Raw genomic sequence first — 27950 nt, forward strand, 5'->3', positions numbered from 1 at the left:
CTCTGCTGGCACTAGTCTCGCTGCCATTTTGTTTCTCAAAAATTCTTCTGATATTTGCCTTCATCAGACCTGGCTTTTTATTTAGAGTATTTATTGAAGCTCCTGTCATGCTATGGTTAATCTTTGTGACCTAGCTTGTTTAAAATGTACATTTGTTTCATGCAGCAGATACAGAATTTGTAACCAGTGAGGCCATATTGATTTTGCAGAACATGTTTCCCCAAAGCCTCTGTTAGGTCTGAACAGTGCGCGGATAAACATGCGTGCATTCCCTTTTGTGCCCTGTCATTGATTAGAGACTTCTTTGAAATGGAAAACTTCACCTTTTAAAAAGGGTGTTACATTAGTTGATTATTTTGCTTGCTTGAACTGCTTTTCCACTGAAGTTGGAGAGGGGAGGGGAGAGCACAAGGGCTCAAAGGGAAGGTGCTTGTCATTTACTGATAAAAACCCAAGCAGAAAATCGTTCCTGCCAAAGACACCTGATCCACAGGCATCTGTTACAGTAATTTAAACACTTGGTTTACTGATATAAATGTTTCCAGCTAAAAACACCAAGTGACCCTCCACTTTCAGAGTGTTTTTGTTCCTTCTAGCACTTTGTGAAACATTTTTCTTCTTCAAAGAAATGAATGAATGCATGAACAAAAGGCCACTAATGTGTTTATTGCTCCTCAATATATTGTTAGTCAGACTTTCTGTGGAATTTGCTTGGCTACGTAAGATCTAAGTTTCGCCGTTCTTAAATGAAAGCCACACAAACAAATTATTAAGTTTACACATTTATTTTATCTTGTTTTCAATGGTGCTTCAGCACCCAGTTGGGATTTTTCATCTTTTCAGGCCTAAGGGTGTGTATACCGTGTTTCTCATATTATAAGACACGTCTTATATTTATTTTTTCCTCAAAAAAACACACTATGGCTTATTTTCAAGGGATGTCTTATTTTTTTCCTCCTCCTGCCGCAGCCGGCATTGCTACTGCGCCTATCACTATGTCTTATTTTCGGGGTATGGCTTATATTCCTTGAATGCTTAAAAATCCTGTATGGCTTATTTTATGGGTATGTCTTAAAATATGAGAAACAGGGTATATATCTCCTATAATAGAATAGAGCTTTCAAACAAACAGATGTTTCCTTTGTTCAGTTCGCACGTGTGTGGCACAAATGCATGTATATAATATACCGGTAGTTCAGAATGTTTTTGGAGATTGGGACATTCTGGTGCCTTCAAGTTTTTCTTTGTTGGCAATAAGAGTGATAGATTGATGACTTTTACAGAAGTTCAGGGAGCAAGGTATAGGTGGGATAGTCATGCTGGGATAGTCATGCTTCTTATCTCCCTTTGTATAGCATTGGAACAATTTCTAGAGCTTTATTCTGTGTTCATCTGCTTGATAGTGTTGGTGCCTGAGCCAGAGTTGGAACTAGATGCTCTGGCACCCAGTGCAGCACACATGCTGTGCACGCGGGGGCAGGGCTAGCCACCCGCTGGGGTGGTATGAGCGTCCAGAGGGGTCACCGCCCGTGGCGAGCGTTCCAGGGCGGGGGGCGCCGCGAGGCCTTGAGTCCCATCCTCCCATTCATCTCTCAGCCGCCTCTACACCCTCCATCACCCAGAGCCTCCCCTTCGCCCAAAGGACTCACCGCCCCAGCAGCCTCCCAAGAGAAGCATGGAGAGGAGACAAGACGGGGAGACTGAGAGACGGGCCTTTTCCTGGCCACTCTAGGGAGCCCAGCTCTCTTGCTCCCCTTAACCCTTATGTGGCCTAGCCGCTCGGGGATTTCTGCCCAAATTCCGACTGAAAAATTAAAATGCAGCTTAAATTCACTACCTTACAAAAACAGGCTTTTACAATATCGCTGCTGAAACAGACATATGGTAAAACGGAATGTGTGTGAGTGCCTGTGGAATTTTAAGGGAGTGGCTTATATTCAGGTATTGTCCCTTTTTCTTTTTCTCCCTTGAATTTTAAAGATGCGGTTTATATCTGGGTGCAGCTTAGATTCGGGCCAATATGGTACTTCTGGTATATCCTTTATCATGCCTTCCTATACCTGGATATATTCAAGGCAGCAGCTAAGTTACAACAAAATTAATTAAAATACAGTTTACGATATACTTTCTCTATATGCTAAAACATTCTCATTTGGCATCCTCAGTGTTCTTTTTGGTTTGAAATAAGTACACCCTGGTTCATCATATTCAGATTAAAATAGTAGATAGGGAACTGCTAAAAACACAGAATCTAATGGAAGCATTAAATGGTCTCATGCTGTTAACTCTGGCACACACTATCATGAAGGGGATGCTTTAAAAGCCTTTATTTATTAAGCCAAATGTATATGGGTCAGAATTAATTAAAAAACTTTTAATTGTTCTCCCATTATAATTTTCACAGCAGTGTATAGTTAAATATTCATGATAATGCTGATGATATGCTAAAGGTCTGGAATAGGTCTGGAGTTTCAAAATCAACACAGGTTATTTAACCCTTTTCTTCTGATCAGAGACTTGCTCAGTAAAATCCCAGAGCTCTGGAATAATTAGAAGAAAGTAATGAGGATTTAATTAGTCCTTGAGATGTGCTGAAACAGGACCATTGAGAACTTTTTTCTGTTTGGACATGGATTGCAAGTAGAATTGAGCTATTGCAGTTGCTGTGATGTGCTGGAAAATGTATTCTATTGCTAGAGGCAGTTTCATGGCACCATTCTGTGCCTGTCAGATCTGCATGGAAGGTACCCATCACGAGAGCTTCCGAAAACCCCTTGTCTTTGCCACCCTTTGCCAATATCCTGCTTTTCATCATTTCTCCTCTAGGGTCTTTTTTTCCTTCCCGTCATTTACATGTTGCATCTTGTGATAGTGTTTCATCTTGCTTTGTTTCTTGGTTTTTAAATGGAGGGGGAGAAAGGGGGGTACAAGTAGTGTGTTCTGGGAGGAAAATGTATTGCAAAGAATCACAGTGGGTAACAAATTGCAGCCTTATAGAATCCAGGTGTTGAGCTGAGCGAAACCTTGATCTATTTGACACAGCTGCATGTAAGCATTATCTCAAAATCAAGTTCTTATTTAGTATTAGATCTTCACAGAAGTGATATTTATCAGTAGCTACAATGTAGTAAATTTAAATGGCTTTTTGGTAGTGGAGATTGTTATCCAGTAAGAAGCAGAAACAGATGGGATGTGATCAGGCATTTTGATGTTCTCTTTGTGCTTTCCTGCACACACATACTAAACAGCAAACTGAATTTATGTAACTACAAGCTCTTGCTTTGCTTATTCCTTTTAATGTTATTTACTTCCATCATCTATATCCTGTCACTTCATCATCCATTTATTTTCATTTAATGAAACACAAAACATATTTATCTCTTTAGAAGTCATACGTATCACTTAGGGAATTTCCCTTCATATTTGCTATTCAGATACAATTAGGGCTTAATATTGACATTTGATAAAGAGTATCTTTTCTCAGACATCTATTTGCCATCTTTAAAGAAGAGACAGAGAAAGAAAAATCCTAATCAAATTGCAACCCAAAAGCACTGTGAATAGTTTTTATATCTTAAAAGGATGTTCTTCCTCCATTTTTATTGCATTTTAGGATTTTGCATCTGACCCACAGAAAAAGAGAATAAAACTGTTCTTGTTATTATTTATAATTTTTCTTATTTTGTATATCTATCTCACCTTTTCTGCCACCCAAAGCAGCAAATAGAAGAAATACAATAATATAGCATTCATTTAAAAAACAACAACCAGTGAAACCTAATAAAATCCTGGATCATTTGATTAAAAGAAAAAAAAGTGGGATGGCTCACAACAGACAAATAAAGTATGGTCAGAGAGGAATGTTTTTCCGCATCTCACACACACACACACACACACACACACACACACACACAAAACATATCTAAAGCCTATTTCTTGTAGAGTTAGCATGTTCATCCACAAGATACTGAAGCCCATTTTATATTTTCTGTGTGTACTTTATGATTACTCAACACTTGGATGGTATCACTTGCATTCCTAGAGCAGTATGGAAGCCACTTCCCGCTTGTCCAGTCCCATTCTGCTCCAGGAAAGTCCATAGAGAAGAACTGTGAGTGTCCGCTGAGTGATTTGAACCTTCCCACAGCAGTATTCCCATGGACTGCTAGAAGATCAAACCTATCCATTCTTAAGGAAATCAGCCCTGAGTGCTCCCTGGAAGGACAGATCGTGAAGCTGAGGCTCCAATACTTTGGCCACCTCATGAGAAGAGAAGAATCCTTGGAAAAGACCCTGATGTTGGGAAAGATTGAGGGCACTAGGAGAAGGGGACAACAGAGGACAAGATGGTTGGACAGTGTTCTCGAAGCTACGAACATGAGTTTGACCAAACTGCGGGAGGCAGTACAAGACAGGAGTGCCTGGCGTGCTATGGTCCATGGGATCACGAAGAGTCGGACACGACTAAACGACTAAACAACAACAACAGCAGTATTGTCCCTCTCCTGGCATTTACAGTAATTGGAACCTTTTTCCTTTCTACATATATTACCAGAACGGTGTAGCACTAGACTACTGGGAAGAAGGTTCTATGTTGTTCCAGTAGCAAATAAACCTATAGTGACACCATGCATTATTGTTAAGAAATCCTAGTTTACCAAAAGGGATGCCTGTTTTTTAACATGAAGGGATAATTTACAGCAGCTTTCTAGAGGTAAATGACATGCAGCATTGATGCAACAACAAAGGAGGCCCTGCTCTGTTTCCTAGCTGTTCATTCCTTGTAAAAATGATGCAGCTCAATTTAAGGAAATATTTGTGTCCTTCCTGAGTCTGGGTTATGCTGATTTGAAGCAAGTTGGAGATTGGGGTTTTGTATACCCCTGTGTGTAGGTGCTGAATTTGCAATACCAAAAGATACGTGGAAGGTCACCTTTATTAAAGTAATCCCATAAAGCAGTTGTATCTTTATGTCTGAACTGGTTTGAACCTATTTCAACTCCTAGCTTGTGAAAAGTTGGGAGTGAGGTGGTACTTCTTTTCCTATTGGGAATAGTCTCTGGTTTGAGCATTGCCCAAATAATGTATGGTCCAGTTGCAGAGTGCATATCAAGGGCTGGGAGTTTCTTTTCTTGTTCTGCAACCCTTAAAAGTGGTGTAAGAGTGCCAAACCAGCTCTATTCTCGGAGAATCTGAGTGCCAATTTCAGCACCTGATGGATGTCAGTTTCAGATTGAATGTTGAATATCAGGCATATTATCCTCCCCAGCCAACTTCACATTTAGACTGAGTTGATTAGTTTTGGCATATGCTAAATATACAGCAGCTATGCCTTATTTCAAGAAGACATGAAATCGGCGGTGTCTACCTACAGAGAGAAGGAGCCACCCTCATAAACTGCTCTGTGGCAGAAGACAACAAAATAATCACGTCAGCAGAATCAAAACCTAAAATCAAGTTTCTAGACAAATATTATTGTCTAGCAGATGGTTACTGACCCCCCCCCCCTTGATAAACGCAGTTATATTCTTGAAGATGAATTTTTATTTACTTTAGCTAAATTGGGTTTTTTGTTGTTGCTGCTGAAAGGGGGAAAGGATTAGATTATATTTCTGCCTGTATACAATTGGTAACAATAAGACACCTCAGTAGAAACATTTTTACACATTTTTATTTAGTGTCTGAAATCTCAGCCCCTAGGCTAGTACAGAAATAGGTCAGAACCATTCATTGGTAAAGGGCTTAACAAAGTGACAGTGAATGTTCCTATCACCAGGCTTCCAATAAAGTTTACTGAATCTGGTCGTTGTCCCTGGCACAGGTTTCCCTCATGAGCTGTGAAATTCATAGTTTCTCTATTTTAACATAAATAGGTAATACCTTGGTTGATCTTTGTTAGGAAAGCTTTCTTAAAACTATTGAACTGTTTATTGAAACAATGGATTGCATTTGTAGGTCAACATATAGGCTTAAAACAAGCTGTTTTTTAAAACAATACCAAAGGATTGCAAGTTACAATACTTTTTTTGTGGGGATTGGAAAACAACTGAAGGATGCGGGTGCCTCAAGGGGCCAAGCAAGGGCCTTTCCACTCAGTTCTTTTCTGACTACCACCTGAGCAGCATAAGGGTCTAAATTTGAGCCCCTCTTTGAATTTGAGGCCCTCAGCCAAATGAGGCCCCCATTGACCCTGCTCCTGTCTGAACCCCTAGACAGCCACTGCCTGTTAATATATTGAATTAGATGAGTCAATGATATGAAGCAGCTTCCTGAGTTCCTAAAAAGTAGGTTTTCTATTCTGTCTCTTCTGTCCAGCTTAGATGCTGGAAAACAGGGAAGGTGGTCTTCAGTCCTGTTATGCATTGTCACAGGATACACTTATTATCCAAGAAGACAAAGAGTAGTATACCTTTGGTTCTGTCAGAGTTGTAGAGCTTTCCTCTCTGAGCATTTTAATGTGCACATACATATTCCACAAAATGGGACTGCTCAGTAGATAGCTGGATAATAGTACTTAAAGGGATACAGCTCAATATTCAAAAAAATGTTCCTATTAGATCACTTTGCATGACATGGCAATCCATTGAACATGAGATAGCAGGCTAATGGCTTCAGGTCTGATATTTCTTTGCTTCTTTCATTGTATTGACAAATGTCACTCATGTCTTTGGGTCTGTGCCCTTTGTGCATCACATTACAATGTCTATCATACAGCATTGGGCAAGATTTGCATAAGGAAAGGTTTCCAGGCTACCATCTGGGTGAGCTGTCTAATCCTTCCCCCGATTCCAATTTATCAATGATAGATGATATTAATTTCAAGACTAGACAGGAAGAGAGTAAAGAATGAGGAGGGGATATATTTAAACATCATTGCCTGCCTTACGTAGTTGAGTTTTTTGTCATATCAGAGAAAGAATTGGGAGAGCGATTCAGCCACTTAGCTTAATAGCACAGCTGGTGGAACAGTAGGGAGTCTGGGTTAAAGCTTTAGCTAGGTCATTATTTTCTGCCTTCACCAAAGCAATTCAGTTTGTGAAAAGAAACAGGCAAACAAACACTACACATAGTATACAGAATTTAAGCATGTGGGATCTTATAAGAAATGAAGCATACTTCTCAAGTCCCTAAAAACTTGGCACCTTGGAGAGGAAGTGAATTGGTATTACCAGCCTTTACAGTGGGAGACAAATTTGCTAAGGTGACAGGTTGTGTGACTATTATTTCACCCAAGCAACAGAGAAACATCTTTTGTTGAACTGGTGTGAAGAAACATGTCAATCATTCTGCACACAACAGCAGATGCAAACATGAAAATAAGCAGTTGCAATGCCAAGTAGAAAGGGTATTGTGTCTTATTGCAGTCCAGTGAACCTTCTCTACTTTCATACCGCCCAATAGTGGCCACTGAAGTGCTTGAGTTTATATTAGCTAATGGAACTGCTCACCAAAAACACTCTTCGTTTCTGTAGCTGCTGTAGCATCAAAATAAAACAACAGCAAGAAGTGGGATTGTTTATAAAAATTAATGTGACAAGTCAGGTTTGCATTAGCTGGTTTTCTTCACATAGACATTTATAGGGGCCCCCCTATAAATGTATTTGACATTTTGTGAAGTGGAAGATGATGTGTTATTAGGGGTAGTTAAGAGAGCGCCCTGCCTTCATTTCCACTGCTTCTTTGATTTGGTTCCAATTGATTTTGTAATGCTTCTTCCCATCTGCTGAGATGAGTGCATTGGTAATGCAAATGTTTAAAGACGGTGTTTTGTTAATAGTCCATTCCATCTACTATAAATATCATTCCTTGCACCCTTTGTATCCCAAGAAGATAAACTCCTGGAAATTTGAACCCCTCTTACTTACAACGGCCTATCCATCTCCACTTACATTTAAATTTACTTTTTGTTCTTTGACAGCAAGTTAAACAATCAGCTTGGCTTTCAGCTTACATAGCAGTCCAATAGATCCTTTGCATGAACGTTCATTGCATATATCATTTCATTACTGTTAGAGTGAACAGTGTCTTAATATCATCTCAGTCTTCACGTTGTTCTGATTTGAACAGATTATTCTTAATATAATTCATGTATCCACACACCAAATAACACTACACTCAGTATAATATCTTTTATCACCCTCGTGTTTGATTCTGCTCATCCTGGAAATACAGTCATAGTCTGTTGATACGTTCAGTAAGAAAAAGCAAATTGTCACTCAATACTGTTTGCTAAACATTGTCAGATTTGTTAGAGGCTGTGACTGTACTTGACAGCCAGACCACTTGTTTATGTCCAAGTACATTGTAACATTGGGGAAATGTTTGTATATTTAGGCAGTAATTTCTTCTAACTTCTGTCTTTTTACTTATTCCATTTCTTTCCTGATTTCATAGCCCATCTGCTTCTTCTTCCCTTTACATTTCCTTCTAAATCTCTATCTCCCATTTGTAATATTCAGTCCCTAAAGAGATTATTGCTAGGAAAGTGAAATTGCACCTCCCCTCTGGGAAAGTTGTACAAATTCAACATTTATTGGCACAATCCTTGGAGAAGAAAACATGAGTTGTTCTGGTCTGAGCGCACCCTTCATTTGAACAATTCTCCTTTTGGACTTATACTTCCAGTGACTCTTGTCACTTCTGTTTCTACAGAAGCTATATACCTTCACTTAATGTTTAAAGTACTAGTTTCCTGTTGGTTAAGACTTGTCTAAAGAACAGTTTTACTCATGGCAGGCTTGATATTGCAGTACTAAATAAGGTCAGAGGGGACAGAGTGGTGGTGGGGAGGTACCATGTAATCAGGTTTGAGCAACAGTTGTTCTGACAAACTGTGCCACCTGTGCTAATCCTGCTCTTTCAGTTTCTTGGAGTAGCAAAGAGCAGACTAGTGCAGTCATCCTGAGGATTGCAAATTGCATCTGGGCTCCTGCCAGGCACTTATATAAACCCTCTAGAAGCACTCTCCTCAGCATCAAGGTGAACCCATTAAACATGAGCACCCAAACTACTATTTAAAAATTGATTTGATTCACTGAGGGTCACAAGATATTTGCCTTAGTTCTCCTCCACAAAACAAAATAATAAATTGCTGTATCTAAAATACCTTTACTTTTAGTTAAGTACCATACTCTTGAGTGCAGGCTGGTTTGTTGGTGTCTTAAATATGACCTTTGTGATCAGCTGCTACAACCCCAAACTCTTGGAATGACTCTCTAGAGAGCAGTGAAATGGCTAGGATAGGTAAAACAGGTATTGGAATTTGATTGAATATTCATAATCTGTGTCCATGTCCATTAGCAGCAATTGTCAAAGATATTTGAATGCTTCTTCCACCACTTTCACAAAGCTTACAAGAAATACCCTTGTGCAATCTGTCTTAATGTCAATCTGCCTAGAATACTTAGTCCATATAACATTGATTGTTCTGCCTTCAAGGTAATTGCCAATTCCTTGTTTTCTCAGCTTGTTTTATTTTAATATTAATTCATTATCTTACTATTGAATTTTGCACAGCTTTTACATGTGGAGTAAATTCCAAACTGCATAATTAGTATTGTGTTCACAAATGATGCCCTTAAGTAATGTCATGTGTTATCTGTGATTTGGAATTCTGCTGTGGCTTTCGTGCATCAGCTCTCCATATATAATGATATGTGATACAAATAACCATTGCCTTAAAACAATCTTCCCTAACCTGGTGTCCTTGAGATGCTTTGAGATACAACTCCCCTCAACCCAAGCCAGCAAGGGATGGGAGTTTTAGTCCAAACATCTGGATGGAGGGCACTAGGTTGGTGAAGGCTGTCTCAAACCAAAGTTTTAATGTGTTTTTTTTTTTGTAAAGAAATGTTTGAGTTTTCCATGTGGAAGTCTTTAATTTGTTCCTGTGTTTTGTTTATTTCTCTTGTAGGTTTCCTGGCAGGCATTCAGAGAAACCCTCAATTGTCTCAGTACACGTCTCAGCAAACTGGACCATCTATGTCACCGCATCCTTCACCCGGAGGCCAAATACATTCTGGAATTGGTAGCTTTCCACAGAGCAATTCAAGTGGTACTTATGGAACTCAGATGAACCAGTATGGGCCACAAGGTAAAACAGTTAACACATAAAATAAGCAGCTCTTAATCAGTCTTTAATAAATGCTATAGAACATTTCTTATCCTGCAGAAAGTTGTGTTTTTCTTTTTATATTTTTATAAAAAGACTACACACACACCCCTTTTATCTTTATTATTCCTTTGTGTATGTCTTGAAAAAGAGTTATGAGAAATATTCTTAATTTTAAAAACACTAGCTGAACATAATTGAAATACAGGAGTCTACCCCCCACTTTTATTCAAAACAGATCGAACTCCCACATTCTACCTCTACAACTTTTTGGAATTAATTTCTAGGATCTAAGATGAAGGGGTGGTTCCAGACAGGAACTAACTTTCAGCACTAACTTTCTTGGGCACCTTCAAAGATCCAAGGAGACCCAGCATTGATTCTATTCCTGCCCCACCTACATTATACTTGAAAACTGGGTATTCATGCTGCTCACTATTTTAAATACCCACAATGTCCTGGAGTGAAGCTGCAATGGCAGGCACCGACGGTAGTAACTGCTCAGCAAATATCACAGCAGTTCTGCTGCTGCTGCCCACCAGCAGGATCCTGCTGATTTAGGACAGGACCCACTAGAGCAGGCATCCCCAAACCGGGCTCTCCAGCTGTTTGGGGACTACAATTCCCATCATCCCTGACCACTGGTCCTGTTAGCTAGGGATGATGGGAGTTGTAGTCCCCAAAAATCTGGAGGTCCGAGTTTGGGGGTGCCTGCACTAGAGAACACTTTTTCAGGGAACCCAGTCAGAAAAAAGAATATAACATCAATCAATCTTTATTGCGGTCAAAGACCAGACAACAAAGTTAACAACAACAATAAGCCACAACAAATAATATCAGAATTGAACATCCATGTGAATATTTAATTCCAAAACAGTTCTTCCAGAAGGATTTTTGTAAAACATTGTTGTACAAGAAAATTTAACATTGGGCCAATATATAGAAGACGTCATGTCGTTTTCTGTTCAGTTTTTATAGACCTTTGCAGCCACCAGAACATTCACATGTCATCAGGTTTTCAGGATTATTTTATTTAAAATAAAGGCCATATCTTTTGGGGCAGGGTGAGATAATTTTTGGGATGAACTGTCCCTGCTATTATTCTAGCCACAGGTCAGCACCACTCAGTTCAGAGAAATGTTGCCTTAATATATTTGATCCTAAAGTATGCTCGTTCATTTGTGAGGTGCAGCTAGCTAGCTGGCAGCTAGCTGGTATTGTTATTTTTAGCCGACAAGAAGCCTGCTTGCATTCACGAGCTTGTGGGTGAAACATGTTCGTTAGCTCAGATCTTAATATCTGAACATCAGTAACTGGCAATAGTACAGCTGAAACTTCCAAAATGTAGCAGATTTTTCTTGTAGAGTAATAGCCACTACTAATGCACTTAAGAGATATGCCTGGCTTACATCCATGTGGCTATAAAACGATAGCAAACTGAAAGAGGAAGTGTCTTTTGAAGGAGGTTGTCTCTTTTGACTAGTCCAGATGGTTCAGTTTACTGTTAGCTCATTGGCAATCACCCCTTAATTCTGAAAAGGTATGCTGCTTCTGTGATTATTCATGTACTTCTGCATCATATATAAGTTCATCCTCCTTATATGGGTTGTGGTGGTGCCAACTCATTTTGAGTAGCTACTGGTTTGTCCAAAGCATAGGAGCCAGCTCCTTGGAACCAAGGTCCCTTCAACCCTGCCCCCCAGTAAAATATTTGAGGGGACTACCCCCCAAAAATGGTTGCTGGGCATGGCCATTCAAATGATGCATGTGTGCCACTTCTTGTAAACGATTATGTGGGGTGGGGCAGGTAAGCCCACCCCCAGTATTTTATTCAAGCTGGCACCCCTGGTCCAAAGTGAGCAGCTATCTGTAGTTAATGCTTGTAATGTAAGTGAGGTGAAGTAACTTAGTTCACAGAATAAATATAGTAATGTTGGTGTGCATGTCTATAGTTCAGTCCATGTTAAGTAGACCAGGAACGCAGGTTGATTTCTCAAAAGTCTTAACAGAATGCAAAAAGATCATACTCTTGGATCATAAACTTTGGGTTGCCTTGGGCAAGATAAAGTTACTAACAAATTTAATACATAATAAATAAATATTTTTTAAAGAAACTTCATTCCTTGGTAAAGTTAATTTAGAGATGTGTGAAGTTAGTCAGTTTGAAAGTGTCAGTCACAACTGTCAAACAATTTGCAGGTTAAAGTTACCTGTTGTGGCATTTCCAGGATATGCTCGAAACTAAATATTTTCAAATTGTGGCCAGCTTTTTAAATAATGCATACAATTTCAGCTGAGTACTAGAAGACAGTAGCTGATATCCAATTGTTACAGCCAGCTTGTGCAACAGCCATTCTGCTGCCAGGACGCCCTAGTTTACCGCAACAGCCAAATTCAATTGACGTCTTGTACTTGTGAAACAACTTCTGTAGTTTTTATTATTATACTTGGTGACAGGGAAACGGGGGTGAGGAAGTCCCATTGCACAAGCAGAGGTTGTTCCACTCACACTTAGTTAAATATGCTCCTCAGACTTTAAAATGAGCCCCATTGAATTCAATGGGACATTGGAGTAAACATGGTTAGAATTGCAGCCTTAGCACCTATAAGCTGCCCCTAGAAACAAAGTAAACTATCAATCAACACTGCAGAAGAAAGAAAAACAATGGAGCCCCTTATGGGACAGCAGGAATTATATATGATTGAATATGTAAACAATAAAGCAATTTACATCTCTATCTGCATATAATGTCCACTTGTTTAGAAAAAGCATTTATATAAGAATCCATGTCAGCTCAATGGTCCATTTTCAACAGATTCCTCCAAAATTCTTAATCTCATCCAGTGGCATGGCTACAATACATTTGTTTGGGCCAATAAAATGGGCAAGTGGCTTTTATGGAGTGGTGGTCCTGTAGACCATTCTGTGCTGTTTGGAAGAAAGTCAGGATAAAAAATAAATAAGTGTTGAATTCTTTCTAGCAGACTTCACATGGAAGTTGTAATGTTTAAATTGGCCCTCAGAGGCATTGTTGAAGAACTATAGCCAGTCATATGAAACCTTTGTTTTTGCAGTGTTTCATATTGCAACTTTATTGGCTCACCCTCTGTGGGTTTGTATGCTTTTCAGGTTTGTCCAAAACGTTAGATATGAATGAACACAGATTCCAGTAAAAGTGCATGTTGCTTGTCAAAACTCACCTAGCTTCACTGTAAAACTTCCAAAGAAATTGCCATAATTACTATATCCCTTATCTTCCTGGCATATACTGTACTGAGACCCACTGATCTCCCCCCCCCCAGCTTATTTGGAGGAGAGTTTTTTTTTAATGGTGTGGTTTTCTGAACATAATATACAGTACTTTATGGTTTATTATTCTCAACCAAAATGTCATTTTTGTCATAGAACTGTTCTTCATCTTAAAGGTTTTTCTGTCCAGGCAACATAGATCATAATCATTTACTGGAATATTTCATCTTAAAATATTGTTCCTTTAGTGTGAACAATAGGTATAAAAATAGACTTCATTGTAGATTAATTTTACTGGTACATAAAGCCATTGTTGAACGACATTAAACTGATACTAATACTAGGCGTGTTTCTATGTGGATTTTGATGCTCCTAAACTATTGGTCCAGTTCAGACATCATGGCCTCTGACTCACATGGCCCTCCTACAGCTGCTTGTTTACAATAGCTATAGTTAATTTTACTTACAAGTCAGGGCTGAGAAACTGAGATCAAGCACAGTGAGGCGTGGTCTAGTAGCAGGGTCTTGAAGTCAAACACAGCAGAGTGGTCTGAAGGTAGACAGGATTCCAAAAACAAGGTATTAGCAAGGGTTGGTAGTAGCAGGTCAGTCAGGATAGGAGCAATAAGCTGGTTTGCCCAGAGCTAAAAACTAGTGTTGTTCAAGCAACTAAGAGTTTATGTATCTGGTCACCCAAATCTGCTACAACTGATTAGCCCAGCCTTCAAAGTTCCCTGCTCCCAAGTAGGCCCTTATTCCTGAGAAGTCCCGTTCTTACAAACCTAGAGTGGGGGTTGAATGCACCTGGGAAGAAGCTATGTTCATTCAAATAGTGCCTGAACATATCACTGATAGTTTGTGCAGTTTGCGCTTCATCCTGTGACCAATCAAACTAGGGAACTACTTTAAAAAACAAACAAACATGAAAACCAACATACTGTTAAAACAGTTATTGTATGTTATGCTTTTTTGGGGCAAAAAATCCCAAATTGTTCCTGATTCCAGTAGTTGTACAGCTCTTTCTCTTCCATTATAAGCACCTGGTATGCCCCCCACCCATGAACATAAAGTTTAGTTGTGGCATAAGTATTCCATCTTTTGACTTTTTGATCTGTATATAGACATGACAGAAAGGACCTCCATTCACTTTCATCTCATATGGTTTTAAAGCAAGATGTAATAAAACAGACCTTTGCCTCAAATACAGCTTTTGTAGTGAGCGCTTTGAGTTCTGCCGTACAAGGATTTTGTATCCATTTATTTCTCTGCTTCACATAAAGACTTTCCTTCCTTGATGGAGAATGCGGGAAAGCCTGTGAGGATTCAACATTGTTTAGTGTGTATTGTAATATATTCACTGTAGAGAGGAAACATAACATTTGTGCTGTTTAAAGAAGCCTTCAGTTTCTGTGAGCTCTCCCTTATTACATACCGTGTTTCCCCTTTTTAAAGACACCGTCTTATAACTTTTTCCCCTCAAAAAAACACAGAGTGCCTTACTTTCAGTGGGATGTCTTATTTTTTATTACTGGTACGGTTTTTTACAGCTCAGGGCACTGGCTCAGGGTGCTGCTGGGCTCTCTTGAGTGCTCGGCGCTGCAGCAGCCACCAGTTTCAGGTGGCAGGGCGGCAGGCGTCCTTGGCCGGGCCAGGCGGAGGCCGCTGGCTCAGGTGCTCCGCCCGCCGCTGCAGGGCACTCCAAGCTCCTTGGCCGGGCCAGGCAAGGAAGAAGCAGTGAGCCCAGTGGTGGCGGCAAGCACGGAAGCGGCAGGGAAGGCGGTGGACGAGAAGGCGGAGTGCGGGGATGCAGCCAGCAAGGTGGGAGAGTGATCAGCTGTTAAGCGGAGCTCATGGAGCGCCGCTTCACAACTGATCGCGCTCCTGCAGTGCCGGCCGCATGGAGTGACTCTGTGAGTGGAGGTGCCTGTGGGGGTTGGTTTCCGCGGCGCGGAAGTATGGCTTATTTTCGGGGTATGTCTTATATTTCTCAAATGCTTAAAAACCCTGCCATGGCTTACTTTATGACTACGTATTAAAAAAGGGGAAACAGGGTATTTTAGAATTTTGGAGGAATATTTTAAATAGCTTTAAAACTCTGTTGACTCCTATTGAAGAGATGGTGTCAATATTATTAACTGCTTTGACTACTTTGTTTTCCATGAGCTAGATGTAAAGTTAATGGGTTAAATCCTGTTGTGTCCCTCTACTGGCAGAAGGCTATTTGATCCAGTAGAAATGTCCTTGAGTAGAAAGGTAGAAGAGACTGTTTTTAGAAATTTCACCTTTCTTCTGCAGACCCCTCTTTGACACCTCTCACACTGTTGAAATCTAAGGGGTCCCCACCTTAGAGGTGTGCAGAGAGCAGCAGATGTAAGGGGGAATCAGCAAAAATAATCTCTTCCCATTTTCTCCTCATGGAAGCCTCCAGTGGATCAAAGAACCTTCCACCAACAGAGGACACAATTGGATGCAACCATATTTCATTAAGTGTTTGAACTTGCCAACCATTTTAGCAAATTCTTCAGCTGCTTACAAGGATTTTTGGACACAAGTGTTGACAATAGTTCTGTTCTGTTGTGAAATTGCTTAATTGGGGTAGTAATTTTAGTCCACTAGATGGATTATTTCATCTGCTTGTTTTAGAAGCTATTTGATTGCCTCTAATTCCACATTAGTTACTTCATGAGGTTGCTTTTGGTGCCTGCATGTAATGATGCCACTTGGAAACAACAATAGTTGAATCCTCTATGGGCAGATTCATCCATTTCTCTAGTTTTCTAAACTGAACTGTGAATTGGGTACATTGCTGAATAGCAGCAGTTTTGAGAATTAGCTTTCCAGCTGGTGGAAACCTTTTGGTTTGTAAAATATTATGCAATTATAAGGTCCCAGATTGTACGAACTCTGCAATAATTAGCTGCTAACTTATGTTGTAAAGAAGAAGAAACCCCAGAATTATAATTTACCATAATGACCTAACCATATTGAAATCATTGAGATTCTTGTCTGAAAATGGTAGCTTTCTTCTTAGTAAAACATTAGCCATTCAAAATGACTGAATGGAATTGATTTTAATGCCAAAGCAATGCTCTCAGATAACATGCCAAATACTGTGTCCCTTTTCCTGTTAAGTTCTGCAGTTCCCTGTTCCCCCACTTTTCTTTATACTGCAAGTGTCTCTGCAAATGAATTTCTGGGTTTTAGTCAAGAATTGGAGCTATGAAAGCATTGGTGTATCAGAAATGTACCTGCCTGCCAAATCATACAGAGATTTGTTGATTTCATGCTTTAGTGATCATACAGTATCCTAAAAGTTACCGTACGTTGTCTAAGTGACAACCTTCATTTTATTCAGTGGCATGTTTGACATGTATCTAAAATGGTAGACACATGCACTGGAGTTGATACATTTACAACTAGAGTTTTGTTTTTCTATTCATTAAGCATAACGTGACATACACACATAAACAATATAAAATGGCTGGATATGTGCGATTTATTTTATACGAAGAAATACTTCATAAGCAAATGATTAGTGTCTTCAGTTAGCCGTATTAGAATTGACTTGTAACAAAAAATCTGTATAGAAGCACTCAGCAGAATTAAAATTCTCTTTTAAATATTTTATTAATAATATTTATTTGTTGAGTATCTAAAGAAGAACTACATGCTGTGCAGAACATCTAAATAAGAAGATTGGCTTTGTCAAAATAGGTTTATTGTTCAATCTTAAATGTGTTTGTATTTCTTGCCAGATCATCTTTAGGACTGTGAGTGTTCCCAATGACACTGACACTGAAACAGTTTCAACTTAAACCAGAGTACAAATGCTTCTCTGGATTTGGTGCATGTCACACAATCTGCTACAATCTAGTCATGAGCTCAAGGAACTTGAAGTATTTCTGTTTTCAAGCTTAAATGCTCAAGTCTATGTCTCCATTCCTCTATTTTAAATTTGGTTTAATAGGGCCACTGCTTTCCCCTGTATATAAGACTCCACAGCTCCTGCAATTAGTGATAATTCGCTGAAATGGGCTGGAATCTGAAATCTATTGGCTGAAAGGAGAATGGGCTGCTTGTTAATGTTCCAAGCCCACCACGCCAACCCGTACCCACTTGAAAAGTGTGGCTCTTGCACTTGGCTGCTTGACATGTCCAGCTGATGGAGGCTGGCTCAGCATCTGCTGCATTCATTGTATCTAATGGTGTATCCATCTGTTGGCTGTCAAAGCCATTGCCAGCAAATTACTAATATATTAGAGAAACATGGAAATAAGTTTGTAATTCTCATTCCTGGCTTTCTGTCTCGTTTGTTGCTATTTATTTATTTATTGAGGTGTTGAGGGAAACTCCACATCCCCCCCCCAAAAAAAGTTGCCGTGTTTTTGTCAACCTAGCCTTTTCTGATTAAACCACTTTGATAAATAAGATTCCTCTGTGTTTGTGGGTGGTGTCTATTCTACTGCTGCCCTGCACGTGGTCCCAATAAGGAAAATTGAGAGCAAGTGGGGGTTTTTAATACCAGAAGATTACAGGCATTAGAGATCTATACTCATGCTTCTCTGTTGCAAAATAATTTTACAGTATCATATGAGGGGCTTCAGACAGGTCAATGTGTCTCTGAGACAAACACACACACACATGTATATACATACCCACTTGCAAGTGTGTGAGTTGAAGTTCAACAACATCTGGATGGCCACAGGTTCCCCATCCCAGCTTTAGATGAGACTTCAGTGTCATCCCATTGAGACACTCTTTCTTTAAAATGAAGGATTAACATCAGAATAGTATTTTTTGGAATAACAACAGCATCATTAGGAACAACAACATCATCTCCCCAAAATCAGAACATTGGAAGTCACCCAAAAATGTTTAATTTGGAATGGAATAATTGGCTTTTTAAATTGTATTATGATTTGGTATTGTATCAATGTGGTTCATATTAGATTATTATTAATGAAAAATTAATTTAATTTTTTTATAAAAAGAGACACTCTTTCTTACCTGAAGCCACAAGACATTTGAGAGATCAAAAGAAAATGGGTTTTTTGTATTTCCTGTGACTCATCTTGTCTATGAATAGTAATATAGTACCTTTGTGTATAACAGCTAGGGTAGATCCTCCTCCTTGTATAAAGAAACTGGGAGGCGCTTCTCATGCTGTTTCAAATACTCAGTTACAATCTCAAGAAGGGCAGTCATATCTGATAAAGTTCCATTCTGAATTCCCCTAAGTCATGAACAGAGATTCCTAATATAGCATATATGGGTCAGATCTATGCTGACGATTGGAATTATATACATTATATTATATATGTAGAAAGATTACTATGTAAAGCAGAAGTAGATAATGTTAGATTTCTGGGGGCTATTCAACCTGCAAGGTTTTTCCTCCTGACCACAAAGTCCTCACTGCTGCCATGTGATTACTAGGCAGGTGTGAAGAAGTTTTTCCAGGACAAAAGACCCAGCAGGTGTTGGTGTCAAGTAAAAATTTTCCTGTTTCACATAGAATATGAGTGGGAATGTCTGGTTTGCATTCCGCAAACACAGCTGCATAATAAAAATAGATATGTGTAGAACTAACTGGATATACCAGCAAATTTATATCTGAGTGGAAGTAAAATGTCAGCAATAAAGGCTGTTGGTGAATTGTTTATCAATTATATTAGAAAGGTTGATTACCTATGGCTGTGTTGGGGTGGGGATTAAAAAGTTGTATTTAAAATAGCAGCTAAAACTGGAGGCTGGCATTTCAGTTTAAGCACAAAGTGGGAGCGCTTGTTGTCAGTTCCTAAAGCGAATGTTCAGTGTTAGTTAATTTCCTTTAAAATTACAAAATAGAACTTGTAAGGCACGACTGAGTTAAAAGTGTACGGAACAAGGAAAAAGAAATAGACATGATGTAACAGGGCTTGCATATGAACCTATTATGAAGATACCATGACTATGCCAATCTAGATATTTATTTGTTAATGTTCAAACGGCACGGGGAAGGAATTATATATGTTCTGTGTTTCTTATTCTAGGATGTGGAGAATAAGGGGAAAGGGATCTAATGTTTGCATTTCAGTGAAAAGTCTGCTTAATGGGAACACTTTTTCAAAGTGGAGACAAGGAAGACATACCACCACAGCCTGCAATGCACAGTACTCATCCTAGCTAGGTTTTCTTAAGGTCCTTCCTTGTTTCACCCCCATGTTTCTATTTCCCACTCTTTCAACCCTGCTCCTGGTGTTGCAGGATGATTGTGCAGCTGCAGCCCCCACCCCCACCTCCCAAAAATCCTGCCTTCTCCTATCCACCACATCTCCTTAGTGAGGCAAGTCCACCACTTTCAGAAATCCATATTTGCAGAACACCAGTATTGGATAATAGATAGGGAATCCTCCATTTGTGTCTTGCACTGTGTGGGTTACTTCATTGAATGAGATTTTCCAGCAAGCTTTTTCTCTGAATCCAAGGTTGTAACTTTATTTTCCTCTGTTACATTGTTTTGTCTAGGAAACTACTCCAGACAGCCAACGTACTCTGGAGTGACCAACACGAGTTACAGTGGCCCAGGACCTGGTATGGGTATAAATGCCAGCAGCCAGATGCATGGACAAGGGCCAGGCCAGCCTTGTGGTACCATACCCCTGGGACGAATGCCAGCAGCTGGGATGCAGAGCAGACCGTTTCCTGGAAATATGAGCAGTATGACCCCCAATTCTCCAGGCATGTCTCAGCAGGGAGGCCCAGGGATGGGACCACCCATGCCGACTGTGAACCGTAAGGCACAGGAGGCGGCTGCAGCAGTGATGCAGGCTGCCGCAAACTCCGCCCAGAGCAGGTATGAGTCCAAAGGAAAGGATCCAAAACCATTTAAAATGTACTTGCTTATAAAGTAAAGGAGGTTTGCCAAAGGACAAAACAGTATAATTGTTAAAAGAAACCAAAATGACAGTGGCAGGTGTTTACCATTTCAAGACATGTTTTATATCTATGAATATAAGTATTTAGAACAGGAAATCCCACAGTTTTAATATGACATAAAAAGTAAAATGCCTGCAATTAACCCCTGCAAAAGGATAAATTTAATACACTCAGGTGTAGCATGAATTGTTGGGGAAAGGAGGGTAGAAAGAAACACCATTGCTGGAATCATTGTTGTCTCTTGGGCATTTGAAGTCTCCAGAACATTATCAATACCCATTCGCCAATGGATATGAGCAGTTGTGGGCAGGGGCCACCCTTTTTAAAGCTAATCAGAATATCTAATTTATAACTGCTATTCTGAGATGGGGACTGAAATATAGATTATTAATCTCTAGTCTTGTGATTTTTGCTGTACAGGAAGCATCTTCCTCAGGTCTTGAGGTAGTGCCATAAATTTATACTCCAGGGCTAATATGTGCAGCCTACTATCTCTGGGATGATATCTCCAAGACCCTTAAGGGAGAATAAAAGGGAGAACCTGGTTACTGGACTGCAGTATGTGCCTGCAGTTCTAAAAACCTGTGGAAATGCAAATAGCATCTTCCCCTGTGCTGCCCATGGCAGCCATGGGGAACACATGCTCTCATGTTTCTTGAGATCATGTTGTGTTTCTCTGTTTCATAGTGTTGAAATAGACAGACTTTTCCCCAGCTGAAAAATGAATTTTATTATTGTTTTGCAAGATGGATCTATATGCATGTGTATATTAAGTGCATGCATATATAAAACACATATTTATACACATTTCTACAGGCATATACATTGCATTTGGTTGTATACTATACCATTGATGACCTTGCACACTAATTACTCCAGATATTTTTGTGGATATTATGCATATAAAGGAAAAGGTATACACAACTTGTTTGTACTATGAAGGATTAGGGACACCTAAAACATCTTTTAAAACCCCCAAAATATTACCATTTTAATAGGATAAAATCACATTACCTTTCTAAATTACTGACCTGGGCTCCTGTGAAATTCAGTAGATCAACAGGTTTTTGTTTTTGTTTTTTTGTTTTGGTTTGAGCAATTGGAATTTTACAAACATAAAAGTAAGTGTAGCAAGAAACAATATAATTAATTTTAAACATTAATAATTGCCAGTAAAATAGAGTGCATGGTTGCAATTCACATTATGAATTTGGATAAAGTATTTCATATTTGATTTAAACACACAAACATAATAGATTGCTTTCCCACTTGAAGCCTAACTCTCAAATCTATTTTGTAGACTTACTTTTCAGTTGCTGTATCTCCATAATCAAAACACAACATTTCAAAACCTCTTCATCACATTGTGCGCCCCAGGTAATTAACACCTGTAGGAAGATTATGAAGTCATTAGACCTTAATTGCAAAAGGAACATTAGGAAGCAACTTGTGGGATTATCCAAGAGGTTTGGAAGCATAGCATTTTTCTCCTTGGTTCCTAATGGAAAGCTATATGGCTATTTGCCCAACAGTAAGAATCCTACATGCTTCAGTATGGAAGGATTGTAGCTGACGAGGTGGTTCATGCTTGTGATCCAATACAAATCCAAAGAAGCTGTTCTTTTGTTCTGCTTTAGGCCACCATACATTAGGTCGCCTGCTTATCCCAGCCAGTCTGGGGCTGGCGGACGCCCCATGTTTTCTTCACAGCACCCCAACTATGGCAGCACTCAGGCTCCCATGATGCATCAGCCTGACCAGTACGGGTAGGTAGCCATGTAAACTGGACTTGCTGTGGGATCTTGACAGGGTTTTTTCTCCTAAATGTTACATGCCATTTGGCTATTGAAGGCACCCCAGATCAAGTGTAGTGCTTGCATCTGAAAAGGAATTTGCTTTTTTGTTTTTACTAACTATGTCAGATATGATTTTTTAAAAGACAGACAAAAAACTGCATGTCACCCACACTGCATGGCTTGTGGCATGGCTCTGTTTCCTTCATGCCTGAGAGGGAAATGAAGATCTCCATTGGCTGCAAATAAATCAAATCTTGTGTTTTTCTGCGCCATTACTTGTCCCCTCCTCCATTTTTTTGTCGTTGTTGTCTAGGAGCAGAATCATGAGACACTGAAATTACCATGGGTGTCTTGTTGTTATCATCACATTAAGCTTCTCCCCAAAAATACACTACGTATTTATGAAACAGATTGCAGAAGCAATGGCAGTAGTTAGTAATGGGGCTTATAAAAGGTTCCATGGTATCATAATTTAAACAATTTATGAAAGGGTGACAGCCTGCTAACACTTTTGCCAAGGGGTATAAAACTTGAGGTGTCTAGTATGAAATTACCTGAACTACAGGGGATTTTGTTCCAGTTAATTGTGTTTTCATCAGTATTTCCCTACTCTTTTGTTAAAAGATTATGTCACTGTGAAAGTGCTCAGACCATTCAGTTTTAAAATTTTCAGAAGTAATACACATCCAGTCAAATTACTGCCATCACTGGCCAACTGGAAATCCCCTTCTCCGGATGTGGGGAGACCAATGAGTCCTGATTTTGCTGACATCAATTTTTTTTTTTAATTGTGTGGCACCCCTGAAAAAAAAAATGAAGCGAACTATTAAGACTCTAACACTGTGGAAGTTTATAGTTCCTTTTACTTAAGATTTTTGATAGTCATGGTAACATTTTGGTCAGCCTCTACATGCTTTTGAACGTAACACTAAGCAGTGGTTTGGGACTCCAAGCATGAACTGGAACAAGCCCAGGCAAAGCCTTAGGCACATTTGCTCCCCTTGTGTCCTTCCACGTGACCAGAAGAAGGACTTCACTAGTGTCTACTTTTGGTTTCACAGAATTTTGGCTTGTTATATATGAATCAGAGAGGGTGGTTTGAAACAAATTCTGGGGTGTTAAAACATGCCAGCTACATAACCCATAATTTGAACTTGGCTTGTTTTGAAACCGATCAGAGTTTGTTTAAAACTATGATGTTTAGTTTGTACACAACAACAAACCAGGATTCTCTGTTACCAAAAATAAACACATATTTTCCCCAGCTGCATAGAAGAAGGAGGAGGGAGGAAAGGCAAAGTTTATGAGCCCAATAATTTGCTTGGGCTTGTTCCAGCTCAAGTACATAGTACATGTGAACTGGGCCATGATAGGTAGTTGTTGTTTTTAAAAACAAAAACAAAAAACCCTAGAACAACACACTTATAAATGTCACAGAGAGTGAAAGCACACAATGTTTTTCTACCACATCATTAGTTTTGAAGGGGAAGCCTATAGTGTTAGAATGTCACTGGCAATTGAAACAAAATACCGATCTTTGGCACCTGGATTAAAATAAAATAAGAGAATACAAGCCATCTCCCCCAAAGTTCCTTGGAATGAATGAAGTGTTGAACTTGCTTAAGTGAGTTGGGTGGGAGGTAGTTTTATGAAACGCTTTTGATAGCTTCCAAGTCATATACTAAACTGTAACATGATCCCAGTGTTGAAAGCATGGATTTTTTTCCCCTAAACCACAATAAATGCTCTTGGAAATTTAGGAATCTTATTTAGACACAGAAAGCTAGTTTGGCTTTGCTGTGCCAAGTCACATTAAGCAACTATGTAAAATGAATTTAAATGGCATGCATCAGAGCAAGCTCACTTCTGCTGAGACAGAAAATCAATGCCGGCTAAGCAGAACTTGAACAATCAAGATCAGGGATTAAATCGGTTATATTATCCTGTATTCTGGTGTGCAGAATGCTGCCCTTCTAATTAAAAAGAAAGGTTAATAGTGCAATCCTAACAATGTCTACTCAGAAGTACTCTTATTGAATTGAGTAGACCTTACGCGCTGGTAAGGAGGGTTAGGATTGCAGCCTAAGACATTTAGAAGCAACATCATTCAGACATCTCTACAGAAGAAGTAGTTACCCTCTTGAACAGTAACTATTTTTTGTTTTAATAACCCAGATGGTATATTATGTAGGAACACCATATTCACTACTAAGCAGACAAGCCTGTCTCTAGTGTGGTTTGTACTTGGTGCCAAAGAGTAATACCATTCTTAAAGATCAGCAAATAACCCGAAAAAGCAGGAAGCCATAAAGAGTTAAATCACTTTCCTTTTCCTTTTTCTTGTTTTTGTCCTGGCAAAGACTTTCAGAAGCTGTATATTATGGATAAGGAGAGTATGTTCACATGTGACAAATCTCTGCAATTACCATGGAAGGATACAGTGAGTGCACTATAAAAATGAAGGATGGCAGCAACAACTGAGCTTTAGACTTCCTCAACGGGTTGGATATGAAGAAGTAATAAAGGCAACAAATAAACTTGGGATTAAATTTTAAGGGGCTTCCAATTTTGAATGTCTCTTGATGGGTGCCCAAGTTGAGACACATGGGCTCTGATAGACACTGCTGAGCACACACATTGTAGCTTGTAACGCTTCGAAAAAGGAGTGTATTTGATGGTGTGTATTTAAGAAAGGCCTTCAAGCAGTGGGAGGCTTACGCCTTTCTGGGGTCTGTTTGTTGAAATGGAAGGGGGATACAATTTACCGGCACAAAATGCTATAGCCTTCTCCGTAGCAAATCAGTGAGCACAAAGGGACACACACAGCTTTAGTTCACTTCCTTTGTGTTTATCTTGAAACTGCTAGAGAAGTAAAGGAGGGGGAGAGTTAAAGCAGTATGCATTCCTGTGTTAGTTCTTGTTTCCCTGTTTTGTTTTTGAATACAAGGAGACCTAAGGAGAGATTCACAGATTCAGGTATTTATTATTTGTGGTTCTAGCTCACCCTTCACTGAGTGGTCCCAGGGCAGGTTACAAAAAGGTACCATAGACACTAATTTTATTTATTTATAATTAGCGCTGCTTTCCTGCCATCAGGCATAAAGATACATGTCCAAATGCGTCATTGTAGGTAATTTCTGGTAATACGTTAAGTGATTCCACTCCACCAGAAAGTAGCTGCCGGCTATGTTGGATGTCAGGGTATTGCCAAGTGTCTTATGTGAAATGACTAATGCCTTCCGACACTTGCCTGTATATGTAGTAAAATATGCTACATATACAAAAATTGCAGGAATTGGTATGGTATTCAAATATGCAAACCCAGTTTAAAGTGGGAGGAAAACAGATATTCCTCACAGTCCAGACTGGACAAAAGTAGTATTGCAGAGATGCACTGTGTGAATACTATATGTCATAGGTAGATTTTCCATATGTCATAGGTTTTTTTGGGGGGGGGGCATACAATGACCCAAACTATTGTGTGATGTGATGTGTACAAGAGTAGGTTTTTACAGAAGGAATTTCACTTTGCGCCATGCTACCACTACCACCCCAATTATAGTTTAGACAATTGTTACAAAAATGTTTCAATGTGTATGCTCAGAATGTTATTTGTTCCTTCTCTTAAAAAGGTAAGCACTTCATTTTAAAGTTTGGAAGTACTAGTTGGCTAGTTGAGATATATCAGCAATTAGTGGTCAGATCACCATGTGAAAACTCATAAGCATCTGAATATTGCAAATTTTATTCAGATGCTGAGTGAGGGCTTCTTTTCTCTTTATCTAGAACTTTTTAAAATATTTTTTAATCTTGTGCGCTGCCCTGAGACCTTGGTATATAAATCAATCAAACAAACTTACTAAATGCATGTCAGAAGGGCCTCCTATGGGCACAGTCAAAAACAGCTTCCATGAGAAGCCATCCTTGCATATTACATGGGCAACACTGGATTATATTGGCCAACTCGACTTGCAGGGACTCAGCATAAGCGGAAGCTCCCTGGACATAAGGGTCGGAATTTCCCATGCTAGACCCTATATTAGAGTTGTCAATTAATGCTGTAATTTTGTCAAAAGGAAATGCACAGTTGCAACAGATAATTTATTTGGCCTTTGGATTCCTTGATACTCCACCACCTAAGACACTTAAGTCTTGGATAGAGAGGAGCCTAAATTTGCACTAAAATGTTCCTATTTGTACACAGAGGTCATGGCTCATTTTGATGTCTGTTGAACATGCAGAATGTTAATCCTTCTAATAGAGCAGGGATTGCCACTGGAAGGTAGATTAAAACATCTCATATTTGAGCAAATGGAACCTTGCACTTATCTGGATCTAAGCCTCAGTCTTTCATAGTAGCATGAACTGCAATAGACAACAATAATTTTAATTGATTACGTTATGTTTCAGTTTACTTCAGTCTTCGTAAACCCACCACATTCTCAGCCTGTACTGCACTATCTGGGTTCAGAAGTGTGTGCACTTATTTGCAATTGAGGTGCATTGAAATAATTGGCCTGGTTTGCATAACTTGCTAGACCAGTCTTTGATTTAGTGAAACTCACAGCTACTTGGCTTCTCCCTGGTCCTTTTTGTTGCCCGCCACATTCTGAAGCCCAAGTTTGGTTTAGTGTGTAATCTGAAATAGGGCTCGCTCGTGTTTAATCTCTCTCCACACTAATCACAAACTGAAACCAAGAGCGGACTTTGGTTACATCTCATAGTTGGTGAGGAGAGAGATTAACCATGAGTCTTGGTTTGAATGATATGCTAGGCCGAAGTTTGGCTTGGCACAGGGGAGGAGTCGTGTGGCTGCAAGCTCCTTTCAGAGCTTGCATCTTCATATGGTCTCGCTAAGGATTGGCTTGGCATGTCATGCATACCAGTGACTCTTACTTTTGAGTAAAGCTGACTCTTTATCATGTCAGGCCATCAGTCCACTTAATGCACCTGATGAAAATATCTTTATTTGGCAATCACTCGTAGCCGAGTAACATTGAATTCCATAAACACGGTTTTAACAGTGGGTCCATAAGTGACTGTGGAGGCAAGTTCTGGGTTTCTGGGTGGGAGCTGATCATGGTGAGGGTTTGCCAAGCGTGCCTTCCTCGTAGCACATTTCTCCCTTTCATCCTGAGTTCGAGCGTATTCAAATCCCATGACACATTTGGTAAAGGCTGTTCTCCAATTGGAGCGCTCGCAGGCCAGTGTTTCTCAGTTATCGGTGTTTATACTGCATTTTTAAAGATTTGCCTTGAGAGAGTCTTTAAACCTCTTTTGTTGACCACCGGCATTACTCATATATGACCATCATGTGAATATTATGTTTCTGTGAAGCACTGAGAGAACCTGGGGTGGGTTCCCTTTTGCTGCTTGTGTTACACAGGCCAGTGACCAAAATGGTTGTGACTTAACAGGGCCGGCCCTGAGGCAAGGCTAGGTGGCGCAAGGCGCCAGGCCGCCAGGGGGCGCCGCGCTGTGCTTGCCACCCAGGCCCGTCTTAGCCATAGAGGCTAGTGGCATGGGGAACCACGGTGCCGGGCACTGGAGGGCGCCAGGGAAGAGGTCCGGGGGCCATGGCTTGGTAGGGGATGTGCGGAGGCACTGGAGTGCCGGGCACTGCCAGCAAATCTCCCACCGAGGCCACTCGGGGCGTCCCGTCACGCTCTTCTCCTTCGCCGGCTGCATCGACCGCTAGTCGAAGGTCCTGCGCAAGAAGCGCAGCATGGTGCGCCTTCGCTCCGGGGGGAGGCGAGCGGGACTCCGGCTCCTACCGGCCCTGCACTGATGCTACTGCGCGGACAGAGCTCCCCCAGCCGCGCCGCCATCCGGCGCCTGCCTGGGGAGTCCGGCAGGCAGGTCCCCGTCAGCCACT

The 27950-nt window shown here is 40.0% G+C and overlaps 1 protein-coding gene across 10 annotated transcripts in view; it reads left to right on the plus strand.

Annotated features, from left to right (window-relative positions):
• The window catches only part of ARID1B (AT-rich interaction domain 1B), a 363660-nt gene that overhangs the window by 272968 nt on the left and 62742 nt on the right, over positions 1-27950 (plus strand). For 5 of the 10 annotated variants that reach the window (XM_035108659.2, XM_035108661.2, XM_035108664.2 and 2 more), the window contains 3 exons: positions 9914-10093; positions 19869-20196; positions 21917-22045. In XM_035108659.2, coding sequence (XP_034964550.2) covers positions 9914-10093; positions 19869-20196; positions 21917-22045 — 637 coding nt within the window. The remainder of the gene's footprint in view (positions 1-9913; positions 10094-19868; positions 20197-21916; positions 22046-27950) is intronic. The other 5 variants (XM_035108662.2, XM_035108665.2, XM_035108666.2 and 2 more) reach the window with 1 other exon arrangement.

The sequence above is a fragment of the Zootoca vivipara genome, chromosome 3 (assembly GCF_963506605.1).
Source record: "Zootoca vivipara chromosome 3, rZooViv1.1, whole genome shotgun sequence".
NCBI classification, from domain to species: Eukaryota; Metazoa; Chordata; class Lepidosauria; order Squamata; family Lacertidae; genus Zootoca; species Zootoca vivipara.